Consider the following 18,896-nt stretch of genomic DNA (forward strand, 5'->3'; position numbering starts at 1 on the left):
AACATTTTGGAAATGTGCAGCTGCCTTTCCATATCCCACCTTAAACATGTATTTCCCATTTTGGTGTAAAGAGTTAAAGCAGTAGCAGGTAGCTAGCCAGCACTGTAAGTAGATCTGAGCCATCACAGGGTTTCTGTTGCAGGGGAATGTCCACGAGGTACACCCAGCACTAAAGTTATTTTTATTCTCTTGGTACTGACATCTAGATTTGTTCATGCTGTATTGCTTTCTGTGCTGTCTAACTGATTTGTGTTCTCTTCTAGCGACTAGATGGATCAATAAAAGGAGAGTTACGCAAGCAGGCACTTGATCACTTTAACGCAGAAGGCTCTGAGGTGAGAGCTCAATGTTGTACAGTTTTATTTCTATTTTTCTGCATAAATTTGTTCTTATGCAGAAATAGAACTAGCACTTCTCCTTAGCCCACATATGGAAATTATTTTATGTATCTCTTTTGTATTTAGGATTTTTGTTTTCTGTTGTCGACACGCGCTGGCGGCCTAGGTATAAACTTGGCATCGGCCGACACCGTGGTCATCTTCGATTCAGACTGGAATCCACAAAATGATTTGCAGGCACAAGCCAGAGCTCATCGTATTGGCCAAAAGAAACAGGTTGGCAAAGGGTTTAGAATGAAAGTAATGCAGTATACGTTGATGTTGATCATGATCCAGTAAACTGGGCTGTACTTCATAGTTCTTCAGTCAACAAATATTTGTATATTTTATTATTTGTTGTAGTAAGTACAGAGATTGAAAAATAATGTCATTCTACACTTAATACTGCTTTCTGGTCTTGTCAGTAGAGAATGAAAGCTACAGTTTTTTTTAAACATTTTTTCCTTAGTTTATCCACCTTAAAATTTGCCACTCTTCTCTTTATTATGATACCACTGTCATTATTGAGGGCAGGAGCTTATATATACTTCTGGGGGAAGTGGGGTTTGCTATTTTTTAGTAGTCGATCATAATGTTAAATTAGTGCCACTTGAATATATTATAAGTAATATCTACATTTGTTCTGGCAGTAAAATGTGTAGTGACCACTCTATCCCACCAGACATCAGTATATTACATGCAAACATGTAATGAAAAAGAACAAAAGATAATGTTTGCAATACTTTATTACACTGACAACCATAGCCAGCTGATTATGATGATGCTAAAGTGGCTTTATATTATCTCTTTCCCTCTCTCGTGTTCTGAGTGCTTTCTGTGGTTTTCATCAGGTAGCCAATTAAGGTAGCACCTTTTCATTGGTTAATCAGTGTATCAACTTTTACATACAAATAAATTTTACAATTATGCACATTACTTACACTTCCTCCCTACCAACATCATCCGTTATAATACACACCTTCTCGTTTGCACAGAGACACTAAAAAAAAAAAACAGACAGACATTAATATAAACTGTGCTAATTTCTTGTTACAGACAATAGTACTAAATACAGCGCCGGATTTGTAGTGGGGACGCCCCAAGGCCGCCCTCATTTGGCGCCCCCTATCCCCCCCCCCCCGCCGCGCCAATACGCATGCGTGAACTTCCCCCGCCCGCCGAGCGAACGCGCATGCGCAAGCGCCAAAGTTGAATCTCCCATACGGAGCAGTGGGGAGAGTTCCCCATTGCTCCGTATGGGAGCAAAATGTTAAAATTTGCCTGCGGCGGGGTGGCATGCCGCCCCTATGCTTGTGCCGCCCTAGGCCCGGGCCTTTGTGGCCTCGCCACAAATCCGGGCCTGACTAAATAGTGTGAAGAATAAAGGCGGTCATACACACACCGATATTATCGTACAAAACAAGGTTTCGTATAATATTTAGTGCATGTATGGTGGATTGGCGAGACGTGCGATATAGCAAAAGCCTTGGATAACGATCGTCTTGTCTATCTGGCAGGGCAGAAAATTTTGATCAGTTGCCATTGAAGATGCCCGAGCAAAGGCAAGTGTTTAGGGCTGAATTGTCAGATAGGGGTAGACCTCCATATGTGACGATTCAGCTCTGAACGTTAGTGAAGGGTACGAGCGATCTTTCCTGCGACCAATGATCATAATTGTAACCTGTATCACCACCTTAAGAGAAAGTGGTAGAGTAAATTTAAGAGCACGAGCAGAGCCAGTGTTTGATCACAGTGCAATACAGGCACGTGACCCCCCTGAAATACTCTGCATTTTTTTATCTTCTACCCTCCAAGATTTTGCCATCCTGTGGAAATTCAGTTCAACTGTGTATCTTAAATCAGAAGACAGTAAGGTTTACTTAGGGGCACATTTATCAAAGTATGATTGTTTCTGATTACAAAATTTTTTTATTTTTTCTGCATTTTTGTAATGTGCGTATTTTTTGCGACTTTTTCGTTAATTTGCAAAACTTTTTTGTACTATGCGACAATTTCTGCAACAAAATCATATTTGTTGCGCCGTGTACGAAACTTTCGGATTCAATAAAGCTTTGTTATCGTGACTTTCCTTGGGTCAGGTTGGAGCTGCACAGTGCCATTGAGTCCTATGGGAGACTTCCAAAAACATGCACAGAAGGATCTGAGTCAGAAAGGTTTTCCCGCCATTTATTATGGTTCGGTTACGAAAATTTAGTGATTTTGGATCGCCAATACAATATTAGCGTGTCTATTACGATTTTTTCGTAAGCATATTTGTGACATTTCTGATCATCAGAAATTATTGTATCTAATCCGAATTTTACCCATTTTCGGGACTAACTCGTACTTTGATGAATCTGCCCCATAGTGTCTTATGTTATTTTGTAGGAAATTTAAGGTGCTTCATAAAACAACACACTAGAAATATTGCTTGCCTTTGTCAGTATAAGCTTTTCTTGTGCAGGTAAATATATACCGACTTGTCACGAGGGGCACAGTAGAAGAAGATATAATAGAGCGAGCCAAAAAGAAGATGGTTCTGGATCATCTGGTCATCCAGCGTATGGATACAACAGGCAGAACTGTACTGGACAATAACTCAGGCAGCTCCAAGTAAGCATATGAGTGCTGAAGGCAAATGGCGTATATAATAACACTTAGACAACCCTTAGTGTGTGTGTGCGTCTATGTGTATTGTGACATGCCGTTTCCCTGTACACTTAGTTTTTGGGGGAAATTAGCTATGGTAGGCAGGTAAGCAGAGAATCTGGAGCATAAAGACTTGGACACCAATTCTTCTGGCAAAAACACAGGTTTATTTAGGGTAAATTCTGCCCAACATAAAGCTCTCGGGAATCAACAAACAGTTCAGCAAACTTGTTCAAAACTGGTCACCTTTCTGGGACTCTCTCTTTCCAGGGTAACTTTCACACTCTGGAACTTTTTCATGGTTTCTTATTATCACCAGTGACTTCCCACATCCACGGTAACTCTCACGCTCATGAACACTCAGGCTCACCTTAAGCCTGGTCATGGCTCACTCTGCTCCTCGCAGTGGCAGTAGGCACCCCCAGCCCCTCTGGGAGTTCCTAACACAGGCAGGCAGCCTTCCTGCCCTGTGCCCTGCTCTAAGAGTGAACTACTCTGAGTCAAGAACCAACCCCTTTCTGTGTAACCCCACAGCTCTTTTATTTGCTGGTTCACCTGCAGTTTAATCAGGCAGCTACCTTCAGCTGGACAGCTGAAAACATAAAGCATTTTCCCTGTTGCTAACCGTATACTACCTTCAACACTGGTGGAAAACACACCAAACAGTAACCTTGCCCAGTGTATATTCAACTGACCTTTTGTACAATCTTTTTATTTCTTTCTAGTTGTAACCCATTTAACAAAGATGAACTTGCTGCTATTCTAAAGTTTGGAGCTGCTGATCTTTTCAAGGAAACTGAAGGAGAGGAATTAGAACCTCAGGTAAGAATTGTTTTTGTGCTAGTCTCCCTTTAACATAATTAAAGAACAAATCTGTACAAATCCAATGACTCTATTTAGTAAATGTCAGAAGCATTATAAACATGAGCAAGATTAAACCAGTGCAGCAGTATTGCTATATTGAAATGGACTGTGTCCCTTTTAATTCATTTTCATGAAATGACACGAAACAAACACAGTTGCATTTATTTACATTTATAATGGGTGTGGGGGGATGTGGAAGTAAATTTTTTCTCCCTTTTTCAGATTTAAATTAATTTAAAAATAAATTATTGACACATTTACTTGCTCTTAAGTGTATGTTCAGATTTTTCCACACAAAGGTAGTCAAAGGTTTGGCATGTTTTTGAAAAGGTACTGTTCACCTTATATGACAAGTAAATATTGGGACCACAGTAAATACAAAAACTTTAGCTGAATTGGAATCCTGTGTGAAATTTAAACAAGAGTAGTGACACGGTATAGCATCTAGACAACAACCTCCATAAGTTTGAACTATTTCTTTCTGTGGTGTACTAGAATAGTCACACAGCTTACTCATCATGTTCATGTATATATGTTCTAACTGGTTAGGCTTGCGTTTTAATTAAACCTTAAAAAACTGAGATTGAGAGCTCATTAGGGTCCGTCTGCTATGTTGCTGCATTATATGTTTCATTCATAGTAATTCCTCTGTGAAGTTTTAGAAAACAGTGCATACCTTACCTATTCTGTTAAAAGAAAGGGGTTATTATTTTGTTCATTTTATGATTCTTCTTTCAGGAAATGGATATAGACGAAATTTTACGTCTTGCGGAAACTCGAGAGAACGAGCCATCTTCCAGTGCTACTGATGAGTTGCTGTCTCAGTTCAAGGTGAATTGTCCATGATGACCACTGAGTTGAATCAAATTTTATAGGATTCCCGTTAATCTGTAGAAAATAATGTTTAACCCAGATTTACCCAAGTAATGGACATGTATAGTTTGGCTATATGTACAGCAGAAATACCTGTGAACTAGAGAGAAAACAAGCCTTAGAAAGTTCTAGAAAAATAAACCATAGCATGAACTTATTTTTTTTAGGTAGCTAACTTTGCAACAATGGAGGAAGAGCCTGAAATGGTTTTGAAGCGCGAACAGGAATGGGATGACATAATTCCTGAGGGGCAAAGAAAAAAAGTGGAGGAGGAGGCTCGGCAGAAAGAACTACAGGAAATATACATGCTTCCCAGGATCAGGAGCTTGAACAAGAAGGTGAGAGCAAGAGTATGCTCTTTCATAATGTCTTTTATGGAATGCATTATGTGCAGTAGTACAGCTGAACAATATTTCCCTTTGTTTGAGACTCTTCATTCTGTCTCCCATTTCATTCTTTTGTATGTCAAACTCCTTTATAGTGCTGTTAAACAGCATGCATAAGAGAGCAAAGAAAGAACTTGCTATGCGTAGGCACTTTTTTATCCTTTCTGTGACCCTAGATTAGGGAAGAAGTGTAAACGAACGAAAAATACAATGGTTAAAAAATTAGGTTTTAATTTGTGAATCTGTATGGCTAGCAAGAGGGTTTGGATGGTACCCCAAGAAATAAAAGGGGCAAGAGGGAAAACAACTGACTAAATGAATAGAAGTTTTTTTTAAAAAAATTTATGAATTAGTGTTGTTGAACTAATGCACTGAAACATTTTGAAAGGCATGCAATTCCTTACATTAAATAAAACACATAATTTAAGGTAAATTAGCTGGGCTGTAACCAGCAATGTGTTCAACCCCCTGTACTATGGCAACAGTGTTCGTTTTCATTGTGTGGAGTCAGGTCTGCATTTAAATCAAAGTATTAATAAAAGGATGTGTCTGATTGTTCCAGCCTCAAGCAAATGACAGTGAGTCTGATTTGGAGTCAAAGCAGAAAGCTCAGCGTTCCTCTGGATCCGAGAGTGACTCAGATGACTCCGATGATGACAAAAAGCCAAAGCGCAGAGGACGGCCACGAAGTGTTAGGAAAGACAATGTTGAGGGATTTACTGATGCTGAGATCAGACGGTAAGTGCAAACCATTTTCTCTGTCTTGTTCTGATGGTTAAAACTTGGGTAAGAGTTTTATACAAGAGTCAAATGGGAATGTTTCTTTAACTTAGCACAATAGATACCATAATAGTTCTCTTGTCATATATTGTTGTGCTGCACCTCCAGCTGTGGAATTATAGGTTGCCCATGTACAGGCCCACATCCATGGGCAAAAGGATTAGATTCATCCTCTAGCAGGCATGAAACATGTACAGTATATTCTTCCTTTATTTTGTATTTAGCAGAGAAGCCATTTTAAATTGCCGAGAAGAATTTATTCTTTGCAGTGACTTGTATGTAACAATTTATTTCCTTAGGTTTATTAAGGCTTACAAGAAGTTTGCTTCTCCACTGGAAAGGTATGTTTAGAATACATTGCATTACATTACATTGAGAATACATTGCATTACATCTGTCTTATAGTCTTTGCAATAATATACAATAATACGAAAATATTGCTTGGTAAACGGTACATGTCTTGGTTTGCAGACTGGAGTGCATTGCCCGAGATGCAGAGCTTGTGGAAAAATCTGTGGCAGATCTCAAGAGGTTGGGTGAACTGCTGCACAACAGCTGTGCTTCAGCCATGCAGGAATTCGAAGAGCAATTAAAAGAAAACCCTGCTGATGGTATGTTTGGCTGAAAAGTTTTAAATTAACATTTAGATGCCTTGTCATCTTTTTAAATATGGCAATCAGATACAGATTAGTTTTGCATCTAGGCACTTTTCTACAACTCTGCACTTGATTTTAGTTTAACCTTTAATTACTTTTATATAAAAATACCCTTTTTTCATGTATTAACAGCACCTTTACTTATCCTTTAGGAAAAGGTCCAGGCAAGCGCAGGGGACCCACAATTAAAATCTCTGGTGTGCAAGTGAATGTAAAAGCTATTATTCAGCACGAGGAAGACTTTGAAGTTCTCAGTAAATCCATCCCAGCTGACCCAGAAGAAAAGAAAAAGTGAGCTATATTTAAATATTAACTTGTAAATGCTTATTAAGGCTTGGCATAAAAAGAATAATGTTATTAATATATAGAACAATGTTCATTGAAGATGGGTCTTTTTTTCATCATGAATCTTAAATGCTTGAGTCATAACAAAAAAGTCAGAGAGAAGCCTCTGTCTCAGCCTTGCCCATTAATACCTTGGTGTGCTTTGACTTCCCTTTTCTATGACTCCCTTTTACATACAAAGAGTTCTCTGATCCCGTAACATGTGTTGTGGGAAATCTTCATCTTTCCTGTACTCACAAAGCATAAGTCTGCTGACAAAGGCATGCATGAGGGGGAAGAAATGTAGATGGAATGCTCAGATGTGACATGAAACTGAATTAGTCTTCATTTGTTGTGTTTCTAAAGAAATGTATTTATTGACCCCTAGTATCAGGTCCATGTCAACTCACTGGCAGGATCTATTATAAAGTGGTAGTGGGACATATACTCTCATTTTGTGTGATGCCTTTCTAATGTATTTTTCATGTGTTTTCAATTTTGAACACAGGTTTAACGTGGTGAGTCGAGTTAAGGCTGCCCATTTTGATGTGGAATGGGCAATAGAAGATGATTCCCATTTACTTCTTGGTATATATGAACATGGCTATGGCAACTGGGAACATATTAAAAGTGATCCTGAGCTGAAGTTGTCTGAAAAGGTATTGACTACAAGACTAGCAAATGCATTATAAAACCAAGTCCATAATAGCCAGCTTTTACAGATATTACGGTTGCTTTTATCTTATTCACATATGGTTCAGTTCTAGTTAAACAAAAAACTGTCACTTATAGATTTTACCTGTGGATACAGAGAAGAAACCACAAGCTAAACATTTACAGACAAGAGCAGATTATCTGCTGAAAATGCTGAAGAAAGAAATGGAAAAAGAAACGGGTGCTGCAGAGGAGGTTTGTGCAAATTATTTGTTAGAAATTTATTTAAGGAGTATTCAGTACAACAACTTCAAAAACCTGTTTTTCATTATTTTACTTGCAGCCTAAGTCAAAGAAAAGAAAGCCACGAGCAAAGAAAGATAGCGGCAAAACTAAAGATGAGCATGGCAATGACATTTCATCTCCCAGACACTCTGACAACAATTCCGAAGAGGGGGAGGAAAAGGTTAGTTGAGTCAGGCTTACCTTTAAAGGAGAACTATACCCCCCGGGCTATAAAAGCCCCCTTAACTAGCACTGCCTTGACCCCCCCTCACCTCTCTCTTAGCGCATAGTTTCTAACTTTAAAAACTGTCCTTATCGCTAACCCCAACCTAAAAGAACAGAGTAGCGCAGCTGAGTACCTGGCCGACATCTTCCCTGCAAGTGACAGTCTTCTAGTCTCTCTGCCAATACGCACCCTGCTTACGCATGCGCAGTTGGAGGTAGCAGGAAATCTGCTTAAACTGTGCATGCGCAAGTTGCGTCCGTGTCGGCGAAACTGTGCTATAAGGGAGGGGTGAGGGGGGTCAAGGCAGTGCTAGTTAAGGGGGGCTTTTATAGCCGGGGGAGCATAGTCCTCCTTTAACCTGAAAATTAAATAACGGTTATGAAAAGTTTTCAGTTAAAACTCATATAAGATATTTGTAGTTGTGTATACTAAGAACAGTGCCTATTGTTCTAACACCTATAAAATGTGTCTGTATCCTTACCAGGAGGATGGCACAGAAAAGAACACAAACAAGAAAAAGCAGAAGAAGAAAGACAACAAGGAAAACAAGGATAAGCAAACTCAAAAGAAAGAGGGAGATAAAGATAAAAAGAAAGCAAAAGACAAGAAGGAAAAGGTAGCTAGAAAAAGTGGGCAATGGATCATGTGTACTGGACCAGGAGGTTACTAAACTAATTGCAAAAGCAGTAAAGTCTGTGAATTTGTATATCTGTTTACCAACTAAAGTTTTTGTTTACCTTCAGAACACTTTTTTCAGTTCATTTGTTTTCAGACACCAGAAATAAAGACTTTTTTCATGTTTAACTGTTTTTCTAAAATTGAAGTTTAAATTTAAAGTAAACCTTTTTTCTGTCTTTAGAATAACATACCTTAGTCCAGGGGTCCTCAAACTTTTTAAGCAGGGGGCCAGTTTCTAAAGATAGGGAAAAAAAAGGTTTACCGTATATACTCGAGTATAAGCCGATCCGAATATAAGCCGAGGTACCTAATTTTACCTAAAACTGGAAAAACGTATCGACTCGAGTATAAGCCTAGGGTGGGATATGCAGCCGCTACTGCTAAGTTTCAATAATCAAAATAAATACCAATAAAATGACATTAATTGAGGCATCAGTGGGGTATATGTTTCTAAATATTTATTTCAAAGAAAAACAGTAAACTAGCTCTGTAAGTGGAGAAGAGGGTCAACAAAAACAACAGGCACTGGAGGGTCTGGTTGCGGGTGGCCTAATTTGCACACAAAGGACAGAGGGTGCTAGTCTGGAGGGACCCATAGCACCCGACTCGAGTATAAGCCGAGGGTGACTTTTTCAGCACATTTTGGGTGCTGAAAAACTAGGCTTATACTCGAGTAAATACAGTACTTCTTCTTTAAGCTGTTTTTGTCTCCAGTGTTTCAGGCTGGCAATTTAGTAACTCGGGTGCAGACTGTGAACTGTTACAATTTGCTACATTGGTTTCTAATCTTTGGCCCTGCTGAGTTTCATTAAAGACAGCTGTTAAGATTGATACAGTAGTTGCTAACATTTCACAGATGCTCCAGAGAAATGTATCAACTAATGTAACGAATGTATGGAATAAGAACAGTTTGCAGTTTGTGAACCCCCTCCCAGAGCCGCTGCAGGGAGACCCAAGAAGGTGATAAATTAAATGTTAAACTTAAATAAAATAAGCAATTGAAAAAAAGCTTAATTTTTGGTGCTATCTGAAAACAATTTGGAAGGTAAACAGCCCATTTAAGATTTGTTAACCACCTAATCACTTGCTATAATTTTTTTTTAAGGCCAAGCGAGGTGAGGCCAAGCCTGGTGGTAAGAACAGAAAGAACCAAGGTCCTGTTCATATAACAGCTGGTAGTGAACCAGTCCCCATTGGGGAAGAAGAGGAAGATGACCTGGACCAAGAGACCTTCAGCATTGTAAGTTCTCCATGTAGCAAAGAAAGTGTATAAAATGAATACTTTGCTTAAATAAGAGCTTTAATTTCTAATAATGTAAAGAAAGGTAACTAGATATTATTTGCCCTAATTTGGGTTTTTTTAAGGAGATAGGTATGCCTTTGTTACATATTTTATCCAGGTACACTTTTCTCCCTGCTAGCTGAAGCTGCTTTACACTCCCCTTGTATGTGCTCAAACTATGCAAGGGGCTGCATTGCTACTTCATTCCTAGCAAAACAAAGTCTCTAAAATAATCAGGGATGGCTGTTTTCATCTTCCTAGTAAGGTTTCACCTGGTAAAATAGCAAGACCTCTTATAATGGAAAACATTTAAAAATGTTTGTGAATATTTTTAGTTTTAGACTGGGTACCTATAATTTTTGCTGCTTTTTTTTTTTTAATTGTTTTGATTTTTACATTTTATTTTTTGTTGGTTTTAATCTACATGTTTGCAGCAGCAGAGTAATGTTGACTCCAGTGTGAATTAATTATTTTTATTTTCTTCTTTTAGTGCAAAGAGAGAATGAGGCCTGTCAAAAAAGCTCTCAAACAGCTAGATAATGCTGACAAAGGGCTTTCTGTACAGGAACAACTGGAGCACACCCGCACCTGTTTGCTGAAAATTGGAGACCGCATCTCTGAGTGCCTTAAAATGTACTCTGACCAGGAGCATGTGAAGTTATGGAGAAGGTAAATTCCACAATATAGTGTTGTAAGTTAAAGTAATAGCAATGCACTGTCCTGGAGGTAGATTTCTGCACTTGCTTCCAGAAAGAGAAAACTAAAGCATAGACAATTTAGTGCAATACAGCTGACCTCTAGCAAGTGTATTTAGTGCTGTTTCCAAAACAAAATGTAAAAATACAGAAAACACATACCTGATACAAAGGTGGTTTCCATGTCTACCATGAGGGCCCATTGCTCAAGCCCCTAGAAACACAAAAGTCTTTTCCACTTACGTCTGTATGTCTGTAAGATTCCCTCTCCCCCAGGATGTCACTCTCTGTCAGTGGAACAACTCTGCTCCTTTTCTTGGGGAGCCAAACTCTGCACAACTTCAGCCAAATCACCGGGCCTCTACCTGGCTAGAAAACCAGTTCCCCTGGAATGGGCTACTGGAATGGAGGACTCCTCTATTAACTCCAGGGACTCTATAGACCAGCCTTTACTTAAGCCAAACAATAGGAAAAGAAAGCACCTTGTTTTCCCCATTGCAAAACTGACATTTATTGAATTTGACACACACATGGAAGCAGTCTGTGGGGGGAGTATAAAAAACATTAACCTGTTTCCTAGTGTTTCTCCTACATCTGTCTATTCTGTTAATTTCTTTAGTATCTAATATTTGTACTGTGGTGATCTGCATAAAATGCTGACTAGCAGTTATACTGTAAGTACAGATAGGGAGCAGAGGATGACGAGGTTATTAGATGGCATGTTTATTATTATATGCAATACATAATAGCCACATAGTAATAGGCTCACAGAGAGACACCTTAGTTCATAGATAGTCACTCTAAACAGGAAGATGAACACTTTAATTTGCTTTATAATCTGCCTGACTATCCCTTCAGGTATTTTTTATTAGTGTCTTCCAGTTAGGATACCCTCTCCTGCACATTGTTGACTAGCATAATGCCTACTGACCAGGGCTCTTTGTTTTTCTTTAAAGGGGCAGTATACCCCTGGTCAACATAAGTTAAATGACTTCTACTGAACATGTTTTTTGCTTATTGGATTAATCATAAAAAAGCTGTCTGTTTTTGTTATTTCTTGAAACTTTTTCGTTGAAACAATAAAGGGTAAAAAGAGGGGGTTGTTTATCAAGAGCCGAGTATTTTTAGTTTAACTCTAATGGTAATGGTAAGATAGTACATGTGAAAGCAAAATGTTCTGTTACTAATTTATGATAAATATACCCAATCTAATTTGTATGTTAAAACTAGGTAGAATGTGTTTTTAGCATATGTTCTGTTTATTTTGCTCATGTTGTACAGATGCAAATCAGTTCTATTAACTACTGTAGTGCAAAAATGGTAATACATTATGCCATGTATACAGCTCCAGTGAAACCTTGATTTTACACGATTCCAGGGACAGAGCAAATATCATGTAAATGTTGGAAAATGGGAATTCAGAAAAAAAAAATGGGAAATATGAACTTTTGGTGTAAAATCTGACTTTATTACATTATGGGAAAAAACGAAATCCAGAGAATGCTTTGGGGATTTTATTTTTAATAAGTTATTATCTTTCATTCTAGAAACCTCTGGATTTTTGTGTCTAAGTTCACAGAATTTGATGCCAGGAAGCTGCACAAATTATATAAGATGGCACACAAAAAGAGATCTCAAGAAGAAGAGGTAATTTTCTATATATTTAAACCTGCAAGTTTTTGTTTCTTGGTAATAAATTCATTTCTTTCTCTCTTGCTAATAAATTCCATTTACTTCATGCGAGTAAATGACAAACATTCCTCTTTACATTGTTTATATCTTAAAACACCTAAGAATTTATTCGGCATCTAGGCATTTTCTCTATAAAAGTACCTGATCAGCCATTCATCTCTACATTAAACTGGACATCTTTGTCTAATGGTCATTCTGGGTTATTGGCTGAATGAACATGAGCATATTGTGTGTTTTAATCACAAAGTACTTATAGGGCTCTACACCTGAACAGATTTTCCATTTACTGTTCCAATGGTTGCAGTTGCTTTAGATTTCGATAATTTCTGCTTCCTGCTGTTTAGAACGATTGTAATAGTAAAAAGGTGGCCATATTGTGTATGGCCCCTCAAATGCTATCCATCTGGTTGGCCCATGGACTGATTGGACAAATTTCATACAGGGTCAGTCCATATATGGCCACCTTTATTATTAGATATGCTGATACTTAAACTTAGTGGCTGTAGGGTTCCATTTCAGACATGCAACAGTGTATTGCTTTTCTATTTGATGAATTGTTTCTACTTTGTCATTATCAGGATCACAAGAAAAAGGATGTGTCTGTCAAGAAACCTTTTCGACCAGAGCAATCTGGATCTAGCCGGGACCCTCATGTGTCACAATCTCAAGGGCCACATACACCACAGAAACCGGTTATTGTCCCACCTCACACCCAGCAAGTGCATAGCCATCAAAGAGAAAACTTTGGCAGTCCTAACAAGAGACCTTTTAATAATGCAGGTGAGCAATTCATGGTTACTTTCTATATGCTATCTTCACAAGTATATTCTTGCCTAAAACAGGTCACCAGTAAATGTAACTTTCAACTTGATTATTGTTTTTTATGATAGCGTGAAAAAGTATGTTACTTACCTTAAGCACTCAAAATATACCTTTGCTTTGCATAGAGCGAGGTGAGTGGAGAGACCGGAAATTCAATTACGGAGGCAATAACAGCAACCAGCCATGGGGTGGTGACCGCCATCACCAATATGACCAGCATAGGTACAAAGATCACCATTATTCAGAACGAAGACCACATGGGGATCCAAGGAGAAGCTCTGCAAACTTCCGGCCAAACAACATGTCCCGCAAAAGACCATATGACCAATATAACAATGATCGAGACCACCGTGGACACCGGGACTATTATGACAGGTGGGCAAAAATTCATAGGAGTTAGCTATTAAAAATGTTTTAGATGTCAAAGCGCATTTTCCAGGCGTACCTAATTAGGTGGTATTTGGGACTTGGTTCTTTAGTTCCTGAGTGAAATATTTGTTTATCACTATCAAGTTTATCAAATGCTTGTCTAAGTTTATCAGTATTAATCTAAGAAGTTTTTTGCAGACATCACCATGACAACAAACGAAGAAGATCCGATGATTTTCGACCCCAGAGTTACCACCAGCAGGACTTCAGAAGAATGGGATCTGACCACCGGCCCCCCATGGGCTACCATAGTCAAGGACCTTCAGACCACTACCGCTCATTCCATTCTGAGAAGTCTGGGGATTATAAAGGTCCCTCTCAATCAACTTCTCTCTCTGACCCTCGCTCACCCCCTACTCAAAGATCCCCACATGATAACAAACCACCCCTGGACAGGTCATTAGAACAGAAAAGTGGAGATTATAATTGGAACAGGTAGATATCACAAACAAAACAATTGATTGGTATATAGTCCTGGTATTATGCCACAGGGGGCAGTCAGTGCAACAAGGATATTGCTGCTAAAACTTGCTGGCCTGTGCTGCTGTTGGAGAATCCTATTCCTTGTGCCAAGAATATGGGTTGGACCAAGGCAGCTGTACCATCATTTACTTGCTAGAGCTTAAAAGAAGTCAACATATAGGCAAGAGAGCCCCCTCACTGTGGCATTCTTGGAATTTAAAACTCGTTATATGAGATACAAATGTCTCTTGAAGGATAAATGTTTGGAGATCTTAAGACGTTACGTCAGTGCTGTTAATTATGATGCATTTTATATGACTCCAGAACTACATTTCTAGCTATTGCACTCAAGCTAATAAGGAAAGATGTCCATTTGCCATTTTGCATCCCAGACCAGTGTGCAATATACTGCAGCCATATGTGACTGCATAAGCAAAGGTTAATACAGACCGTTTAGTCTGATTAAGGTTTTATTGAAGTACAAAGGTGGGAGTATGATCACCATTGATGGTATCCATTCATTTTTCACATTTCAAAAGCCTTCCTTTTTTGTCTGTACTATTTCTATGTTGGGATCTGTACAGAAAATAATATTTCTTAAACTTAGGGATGTAAATATTGAACTGGATGTCTGAGAATTAAGCATGATAAAATGATACGCACAGCCAATATAAGGCACTTCCCTTCTGGTTACCAACAGCAGATAGAGAGGCTGGCTTTTCTATTTTCTTGTTTCCTTTTGTGGATTTTTTACAACCCTTCATTTTATAGATTTATGTTTGATGGGAGTCTCTTGTCACATACAATGTCAGTGTTCTCTAATACAGGGATGTCCATCATGCAGTTTCTGATGATTTTGAACTACAAATCAAACCATGAGGGTGTTGAGATGTACAGCAACATCTAGAGGAACATTGGTTGCCTATACCTGTTCCAAAACTCTTCTGGACCAGGGATTCCATATATACAAAAAAAGGCCACTCACTTAATTAGCAGAGTGACGGCACTAAATTCTGAATCTTTTTAGCAAAACATATTTCATTAAAATTACAAGGGTAAGTAAACCCTCACATGCTGAAAGTTCTCCGGCCAGTGCAAGGCCAATCATTATAAATGCAGCAGGCTTTAATTAGCTTTTCTAACTTCATTGTATTTCAATTCTGCTTGAGCCAAATGTAAAATATATATATAAATATATATATAAAAAATGTACAATTTCTTAAACAAATTATCCTTCTAACACTTCAGTATTAGAACATGATGAATCATTGCACTTTTCCATTTTTTTTGCCTTGTTAAAGGATAAACTGTTGTTTTGTCCCAACTCTGCAAATGCATACAGCACAGTCATTAACAAGATAGCACTGCCAAAAAACTTTGCTCCACATTTTCATGATGATCTCCATTCACCCTTAAGCTACAGAGGTCAGATGGTATGGTACACTAACTATTAAACCATTATTTATTTATAATTAATATATAGATTTATTTTTCAGGGTTAGAGGAAACTATATATTTGTCTAAATCCAGTTCTTGCCTAGTTCCATATTTAATCGTTAATAAAATGAGGAGACCAAGTGCATCACTGAATTGTACAAGGGATGTATTTATACCTTGAAATGCACTCTCATGAAATATGTTGCTTGATGCAAATATTAGGGTCGACCAAGCCAAGATCACCCCTGAGAGCAAACTGTAGCCGGGTCTTGCTGGATGGACACATAGGCTTCTGGGCTTCACAAATAATTGAACTAAATGGCATATAATATTGGAATCTTGGCATTGATCCACAAAGCTCCTCTCTCAGATGGGTGACCTGCTATTGTCCAGTTTGTGGCCCTTTTTATAGAACCTCGACAACAAAAAAGAGCATGAAAGCCAAAACAATATTAAGAAGCTAGCACATTTGCACAGAGGCCCATTAACACACCATTGTGTTTCTCACACAGTATTCAATAGTTTGGCTTGTTTCTTTTCTGTGTGTACATTGTATCCTGTTTTCTCTCTCCCATAAAATAATGAGTGCCTTAAAATATTATTCAGTAATGTCGGGAAAGATATAAAAGCCATGGATTATTGTCATTAACATTCTGAAGGCTGGAAACTGTCATAAAACAGTGGGGTTGGCAAGCGTCTCGTATAAGAGGAAAATCCATTTAATGTTGCCAGGAAACCTTCAGATTCATCATTGCATTTTAGCAAACTTGTGTGTTTAGCAATGATAATAATATAACTGTATCCAATTGATTTGTTTGTGATCACAGTGCCAGTTACTAGTTAAAGATTACGTCTGACCCTCTATTTTGAATTTACTGAGGGTAACCTTGTACAGTGTCTAGAAATGTAAATTATTGGGGCTAATGTAATAATGTGCAAAAGCTTTTCCTGGTCCGAGTATGAGATCAGCAGGTAGTATTACTATTCCTGCTTGTTAAAAGCAAACCTGATTGGTTAGAATGGGTTACTAGACTGTTTCTATGCTTTTATTACATGACCTTATTCGAGTGTATAGTCCTACTTGCTAACAAGCAATGCATTGGTGCACAGAAGGGAACAGAATATAGGTACCTGGGCAACACCAGTCTGAATAATGTTAAACATTTCTCTGTGTCTGCAACTGCACTGCAGCGCTCTACATTACCTGGCATAACTATCCTGTAAAAGTTATTTATAGTGAATGCAATAGGAAATTCTGGTGTTTATTTACTTGTGTCTGTACAAAAAAACACTAAAATCCTAAACAAATGAAAATATTTGTCATATTAAAGATTTTATTTTTGTTGTCTTCCTGAAATAATTTGTTTCTTTATGAATGTTAGAAAAATGTAAAGGGAGAGAAGATTCATTATGACCAAAGTCTGTCAGTAGCAACTATTCAGTTTTGAGGATGAATAAGATGTTATTACTTACAGGTACAAATTGCGCACCCCCCCCCCCCCCACCCCAATGTATTGCCCATGGATTTAGAGCTGTTACCCATAAAGCACAGGTGTAGGTATAACATTCACTACAGTGCATTATAGAAAACATGGACCCAAGGATAAAGCTTAGCAGTTTATATCTGCTTCTCACATGTCATATAACTCTAGTATAATGTGTAGAGACGTCTCATCCCTAAATGTAAGGGCCACGCATTGACTTTTTTCTGTTTATAGAAAACATGGACCGAAGGACAAATGCTAGCAGTATTTATCTGCTTCTCATACATGTCACGTAACTTTAGTATTATGTGTAGAGAAGTCTCATCTCTAAATGTAAGGGCCACACATTGGCTTATTTACATGATGTGGTCCTGTAGAATTGTATTCATTTTGTGGCAAGGCAGTGTGATGCAGGGGCTTGTGCCTGGAGTAGTGATTTAAGGTGGGTGCAAGGTTATAGTGAGGCTCTATTTGCACTTTGATTTGTCTTATTACAATTCACATCAGTAAATCTAATCATGGAAATCCTTCCTGTATAAAGCCTGTTAGGCAAGTTAAATGAACATGTTTCATTGCTGTACCATTGAAGCCCTGTGCCTCCCATAAAATCCATAGCTCACATTAAGAAAAGATTTTAGGTCCACAAATATGAAACAAGATGGAAACCGACCTGTTAATGTGCATAGCACTAGCAAAGGACTTACATAGGATGCTGCAGAAGCCATTGGTTCTAGGGATATAACAAGAACAGAACATATAGTGGCTTATCAGTGTAACAACTTAATCCCACAAAGGATCCAAGCCTGTTGTGGCCAGTAGATGTCCTCTCTTGTCAGGCATGAGAATGAAGAATGAGTTATTTTTCTCCTGCCAATAACCAAAAACTTGTGGGCTTGTTGGGGAACCCAGAGGACATGTTGACTTAACCCACAGCCACATGGTGATGCATAAACGTATTTTAATACTTTTGTTTGAATGTGATTTTAAATTATGATTCTAGACATTAATCTGTATAAATCAACATTTGTGTCAAAGAACAGAAACAATTTTGTTTCTACTTTAGAAGAGCAGTTCCATTATTCCTTCCCATATTGCCATGCATGCAATTCAATATCACAGGAAGCCTCTACAGTACGTTGTCTGGTCGTATGTATAGGTGTAACCATTGCTATACCTTGTGATGGGAATGTATCCACGGGGCCCATTATTTATAGCCATTGCACATAACCACCATTCCTGCATATATAAATGTACACTGGTCAGCCCGTATCCTTTCATAAAGAGAGGGGTTCAAATCTTCCAAGATGCTATTCCTTCATTGCCCAAGTAGTTCTTCCCTATTAGCACAAACACGGCAATGAGCAATGTCAGGTTTCTAAGCAGTCCCAGTGTTTCTATTCAGCTATAAGCAGGCAGAAGTGGGGTCTGGGATTATTCATTTATATTTGTGAAAATAAGTATGTTGTTGTGCTTTTCCTATGTATATAGTTTGTTTATATAGTATGTATTAATTTTCCTACATTGTAAAACTGCTGTACTTTTCATTCTTGTATATTAAAAATGAAGGCGTTTTTCAGAACATTAGATGTCATGCAAGTTGCTTGTGTCTGTAATGAGGGCAGGCAGTGTCTGATACGGTGTGCCTGGCTTGGGGACCCAGGGAAGGGGAGCCAGGGGTTCCTGTGAGGGTACATGGTATAGAATAGGCAGGTAAGGCTCCATTGAGAGAGTGGGAAATGCATGAGAGCTGTGGGGAAACCCTAAGTGAATCTACGGTGAGTGTCCCAGTAAATGCTTCTGGTAATGGGAACCGGAAACATTAAGTAATTTACTACCCAACT

General features: G+C 38.4%; 1 protein-coding gene across 2 annotated transcripts in view; it reads left to right on the top strand.

Annotated features, from left to right (window-relative positions):
• Positions 1-18,636, top strand: part of chd2 (chromodomain helicase DNA binding protein 2) — a 45,958-nt gene extending 27,322 nt beyond the window's left edge. The window contains exons 20-39 of one of the 2 annotated variants that reach the window (XM_002933307.5): positions 264-335; positions 465-614; positions 2,842-2,990; positions 3,752-3,848; positions 4,629-4,721; positions 4,931-5,101; positions 5,712-5,887; positions 6,229-6,270; positions 6,401-6,540; positions 6,738-6,876; positions 7,418-7,568; positions 7,702-7,818; positions 7,907-8,029; positions 8,559-8,690; positions 9,858-9,992; positions 10,525-10,703; positions 12,277-12,376; positions 13,000-13,201; positions 13,369-13,618; positions 13,811-18,636. In XM_002933307.5, coding sequence (XP_002933353.2) covers positions 264-335; positions 465-614; positions 2,842-2,990; positions 3,752-3,848; positions 4,629-4,721; positions 4,931-5,101; positions 5,712-5,887; positions 6,229-6,270; positions 6,401-6,540; positions 6,738-6,876; positions 7,418-7,568; positions 7,702-7,818; positions 7,907-8,029; positions 8,559-8,690; positions 9,858-9,992; positions 10,525-10,703; positions 12,277-12,376; positions 13,000-13,201; positions 13,369-13,618; positions 13,811-14,111 — 2,919 coding nt within the window. In that variant the 3' untranslated portion in view covers positions 14,112-18,636. The remainder of the gene's footprint in view (positions 1-263; positions 336-464; positions 615-2,841; positions 2,991-3,751; positions 3,849-4,628; positions 4,722-4,930; positions 5,102-5,711; positions 5,888-6,228; positions 6,271-6,400; positions 6,541-6,737; positions 6,877-7,417; positions 7,569-7,701; positions 7,819-7,906; positions 8,030-8,558; positions 8,691-9,857; positions 9,993-10,524; positions 10,704-12,276; positions 12,377-12,999; positions 13,202-13,368; positions 13,619-13,810) is intronic. The other variant, XM_018092472.2, reaches the window with a different exon arrangement.
• The last annotated feature ends 260 nt before the right edge of the window (positions 18,637-18,896 follow it).

Source organism: Xenopus tropicalis, chromosome 3, assembly GCF_000004195.4.
Source record: "Xenopus tropicalis strain Nigerian chromosome 3, UCB_Xtro_10.0, whole genome shotgun sequence".
In the NCBI taxonomy this organism is placed as follows: Eukaryota; Metazoa; Chordata; class Amphibia; order Anura; family Pipidae; genus Xenopus; species Xenopus tropicalis.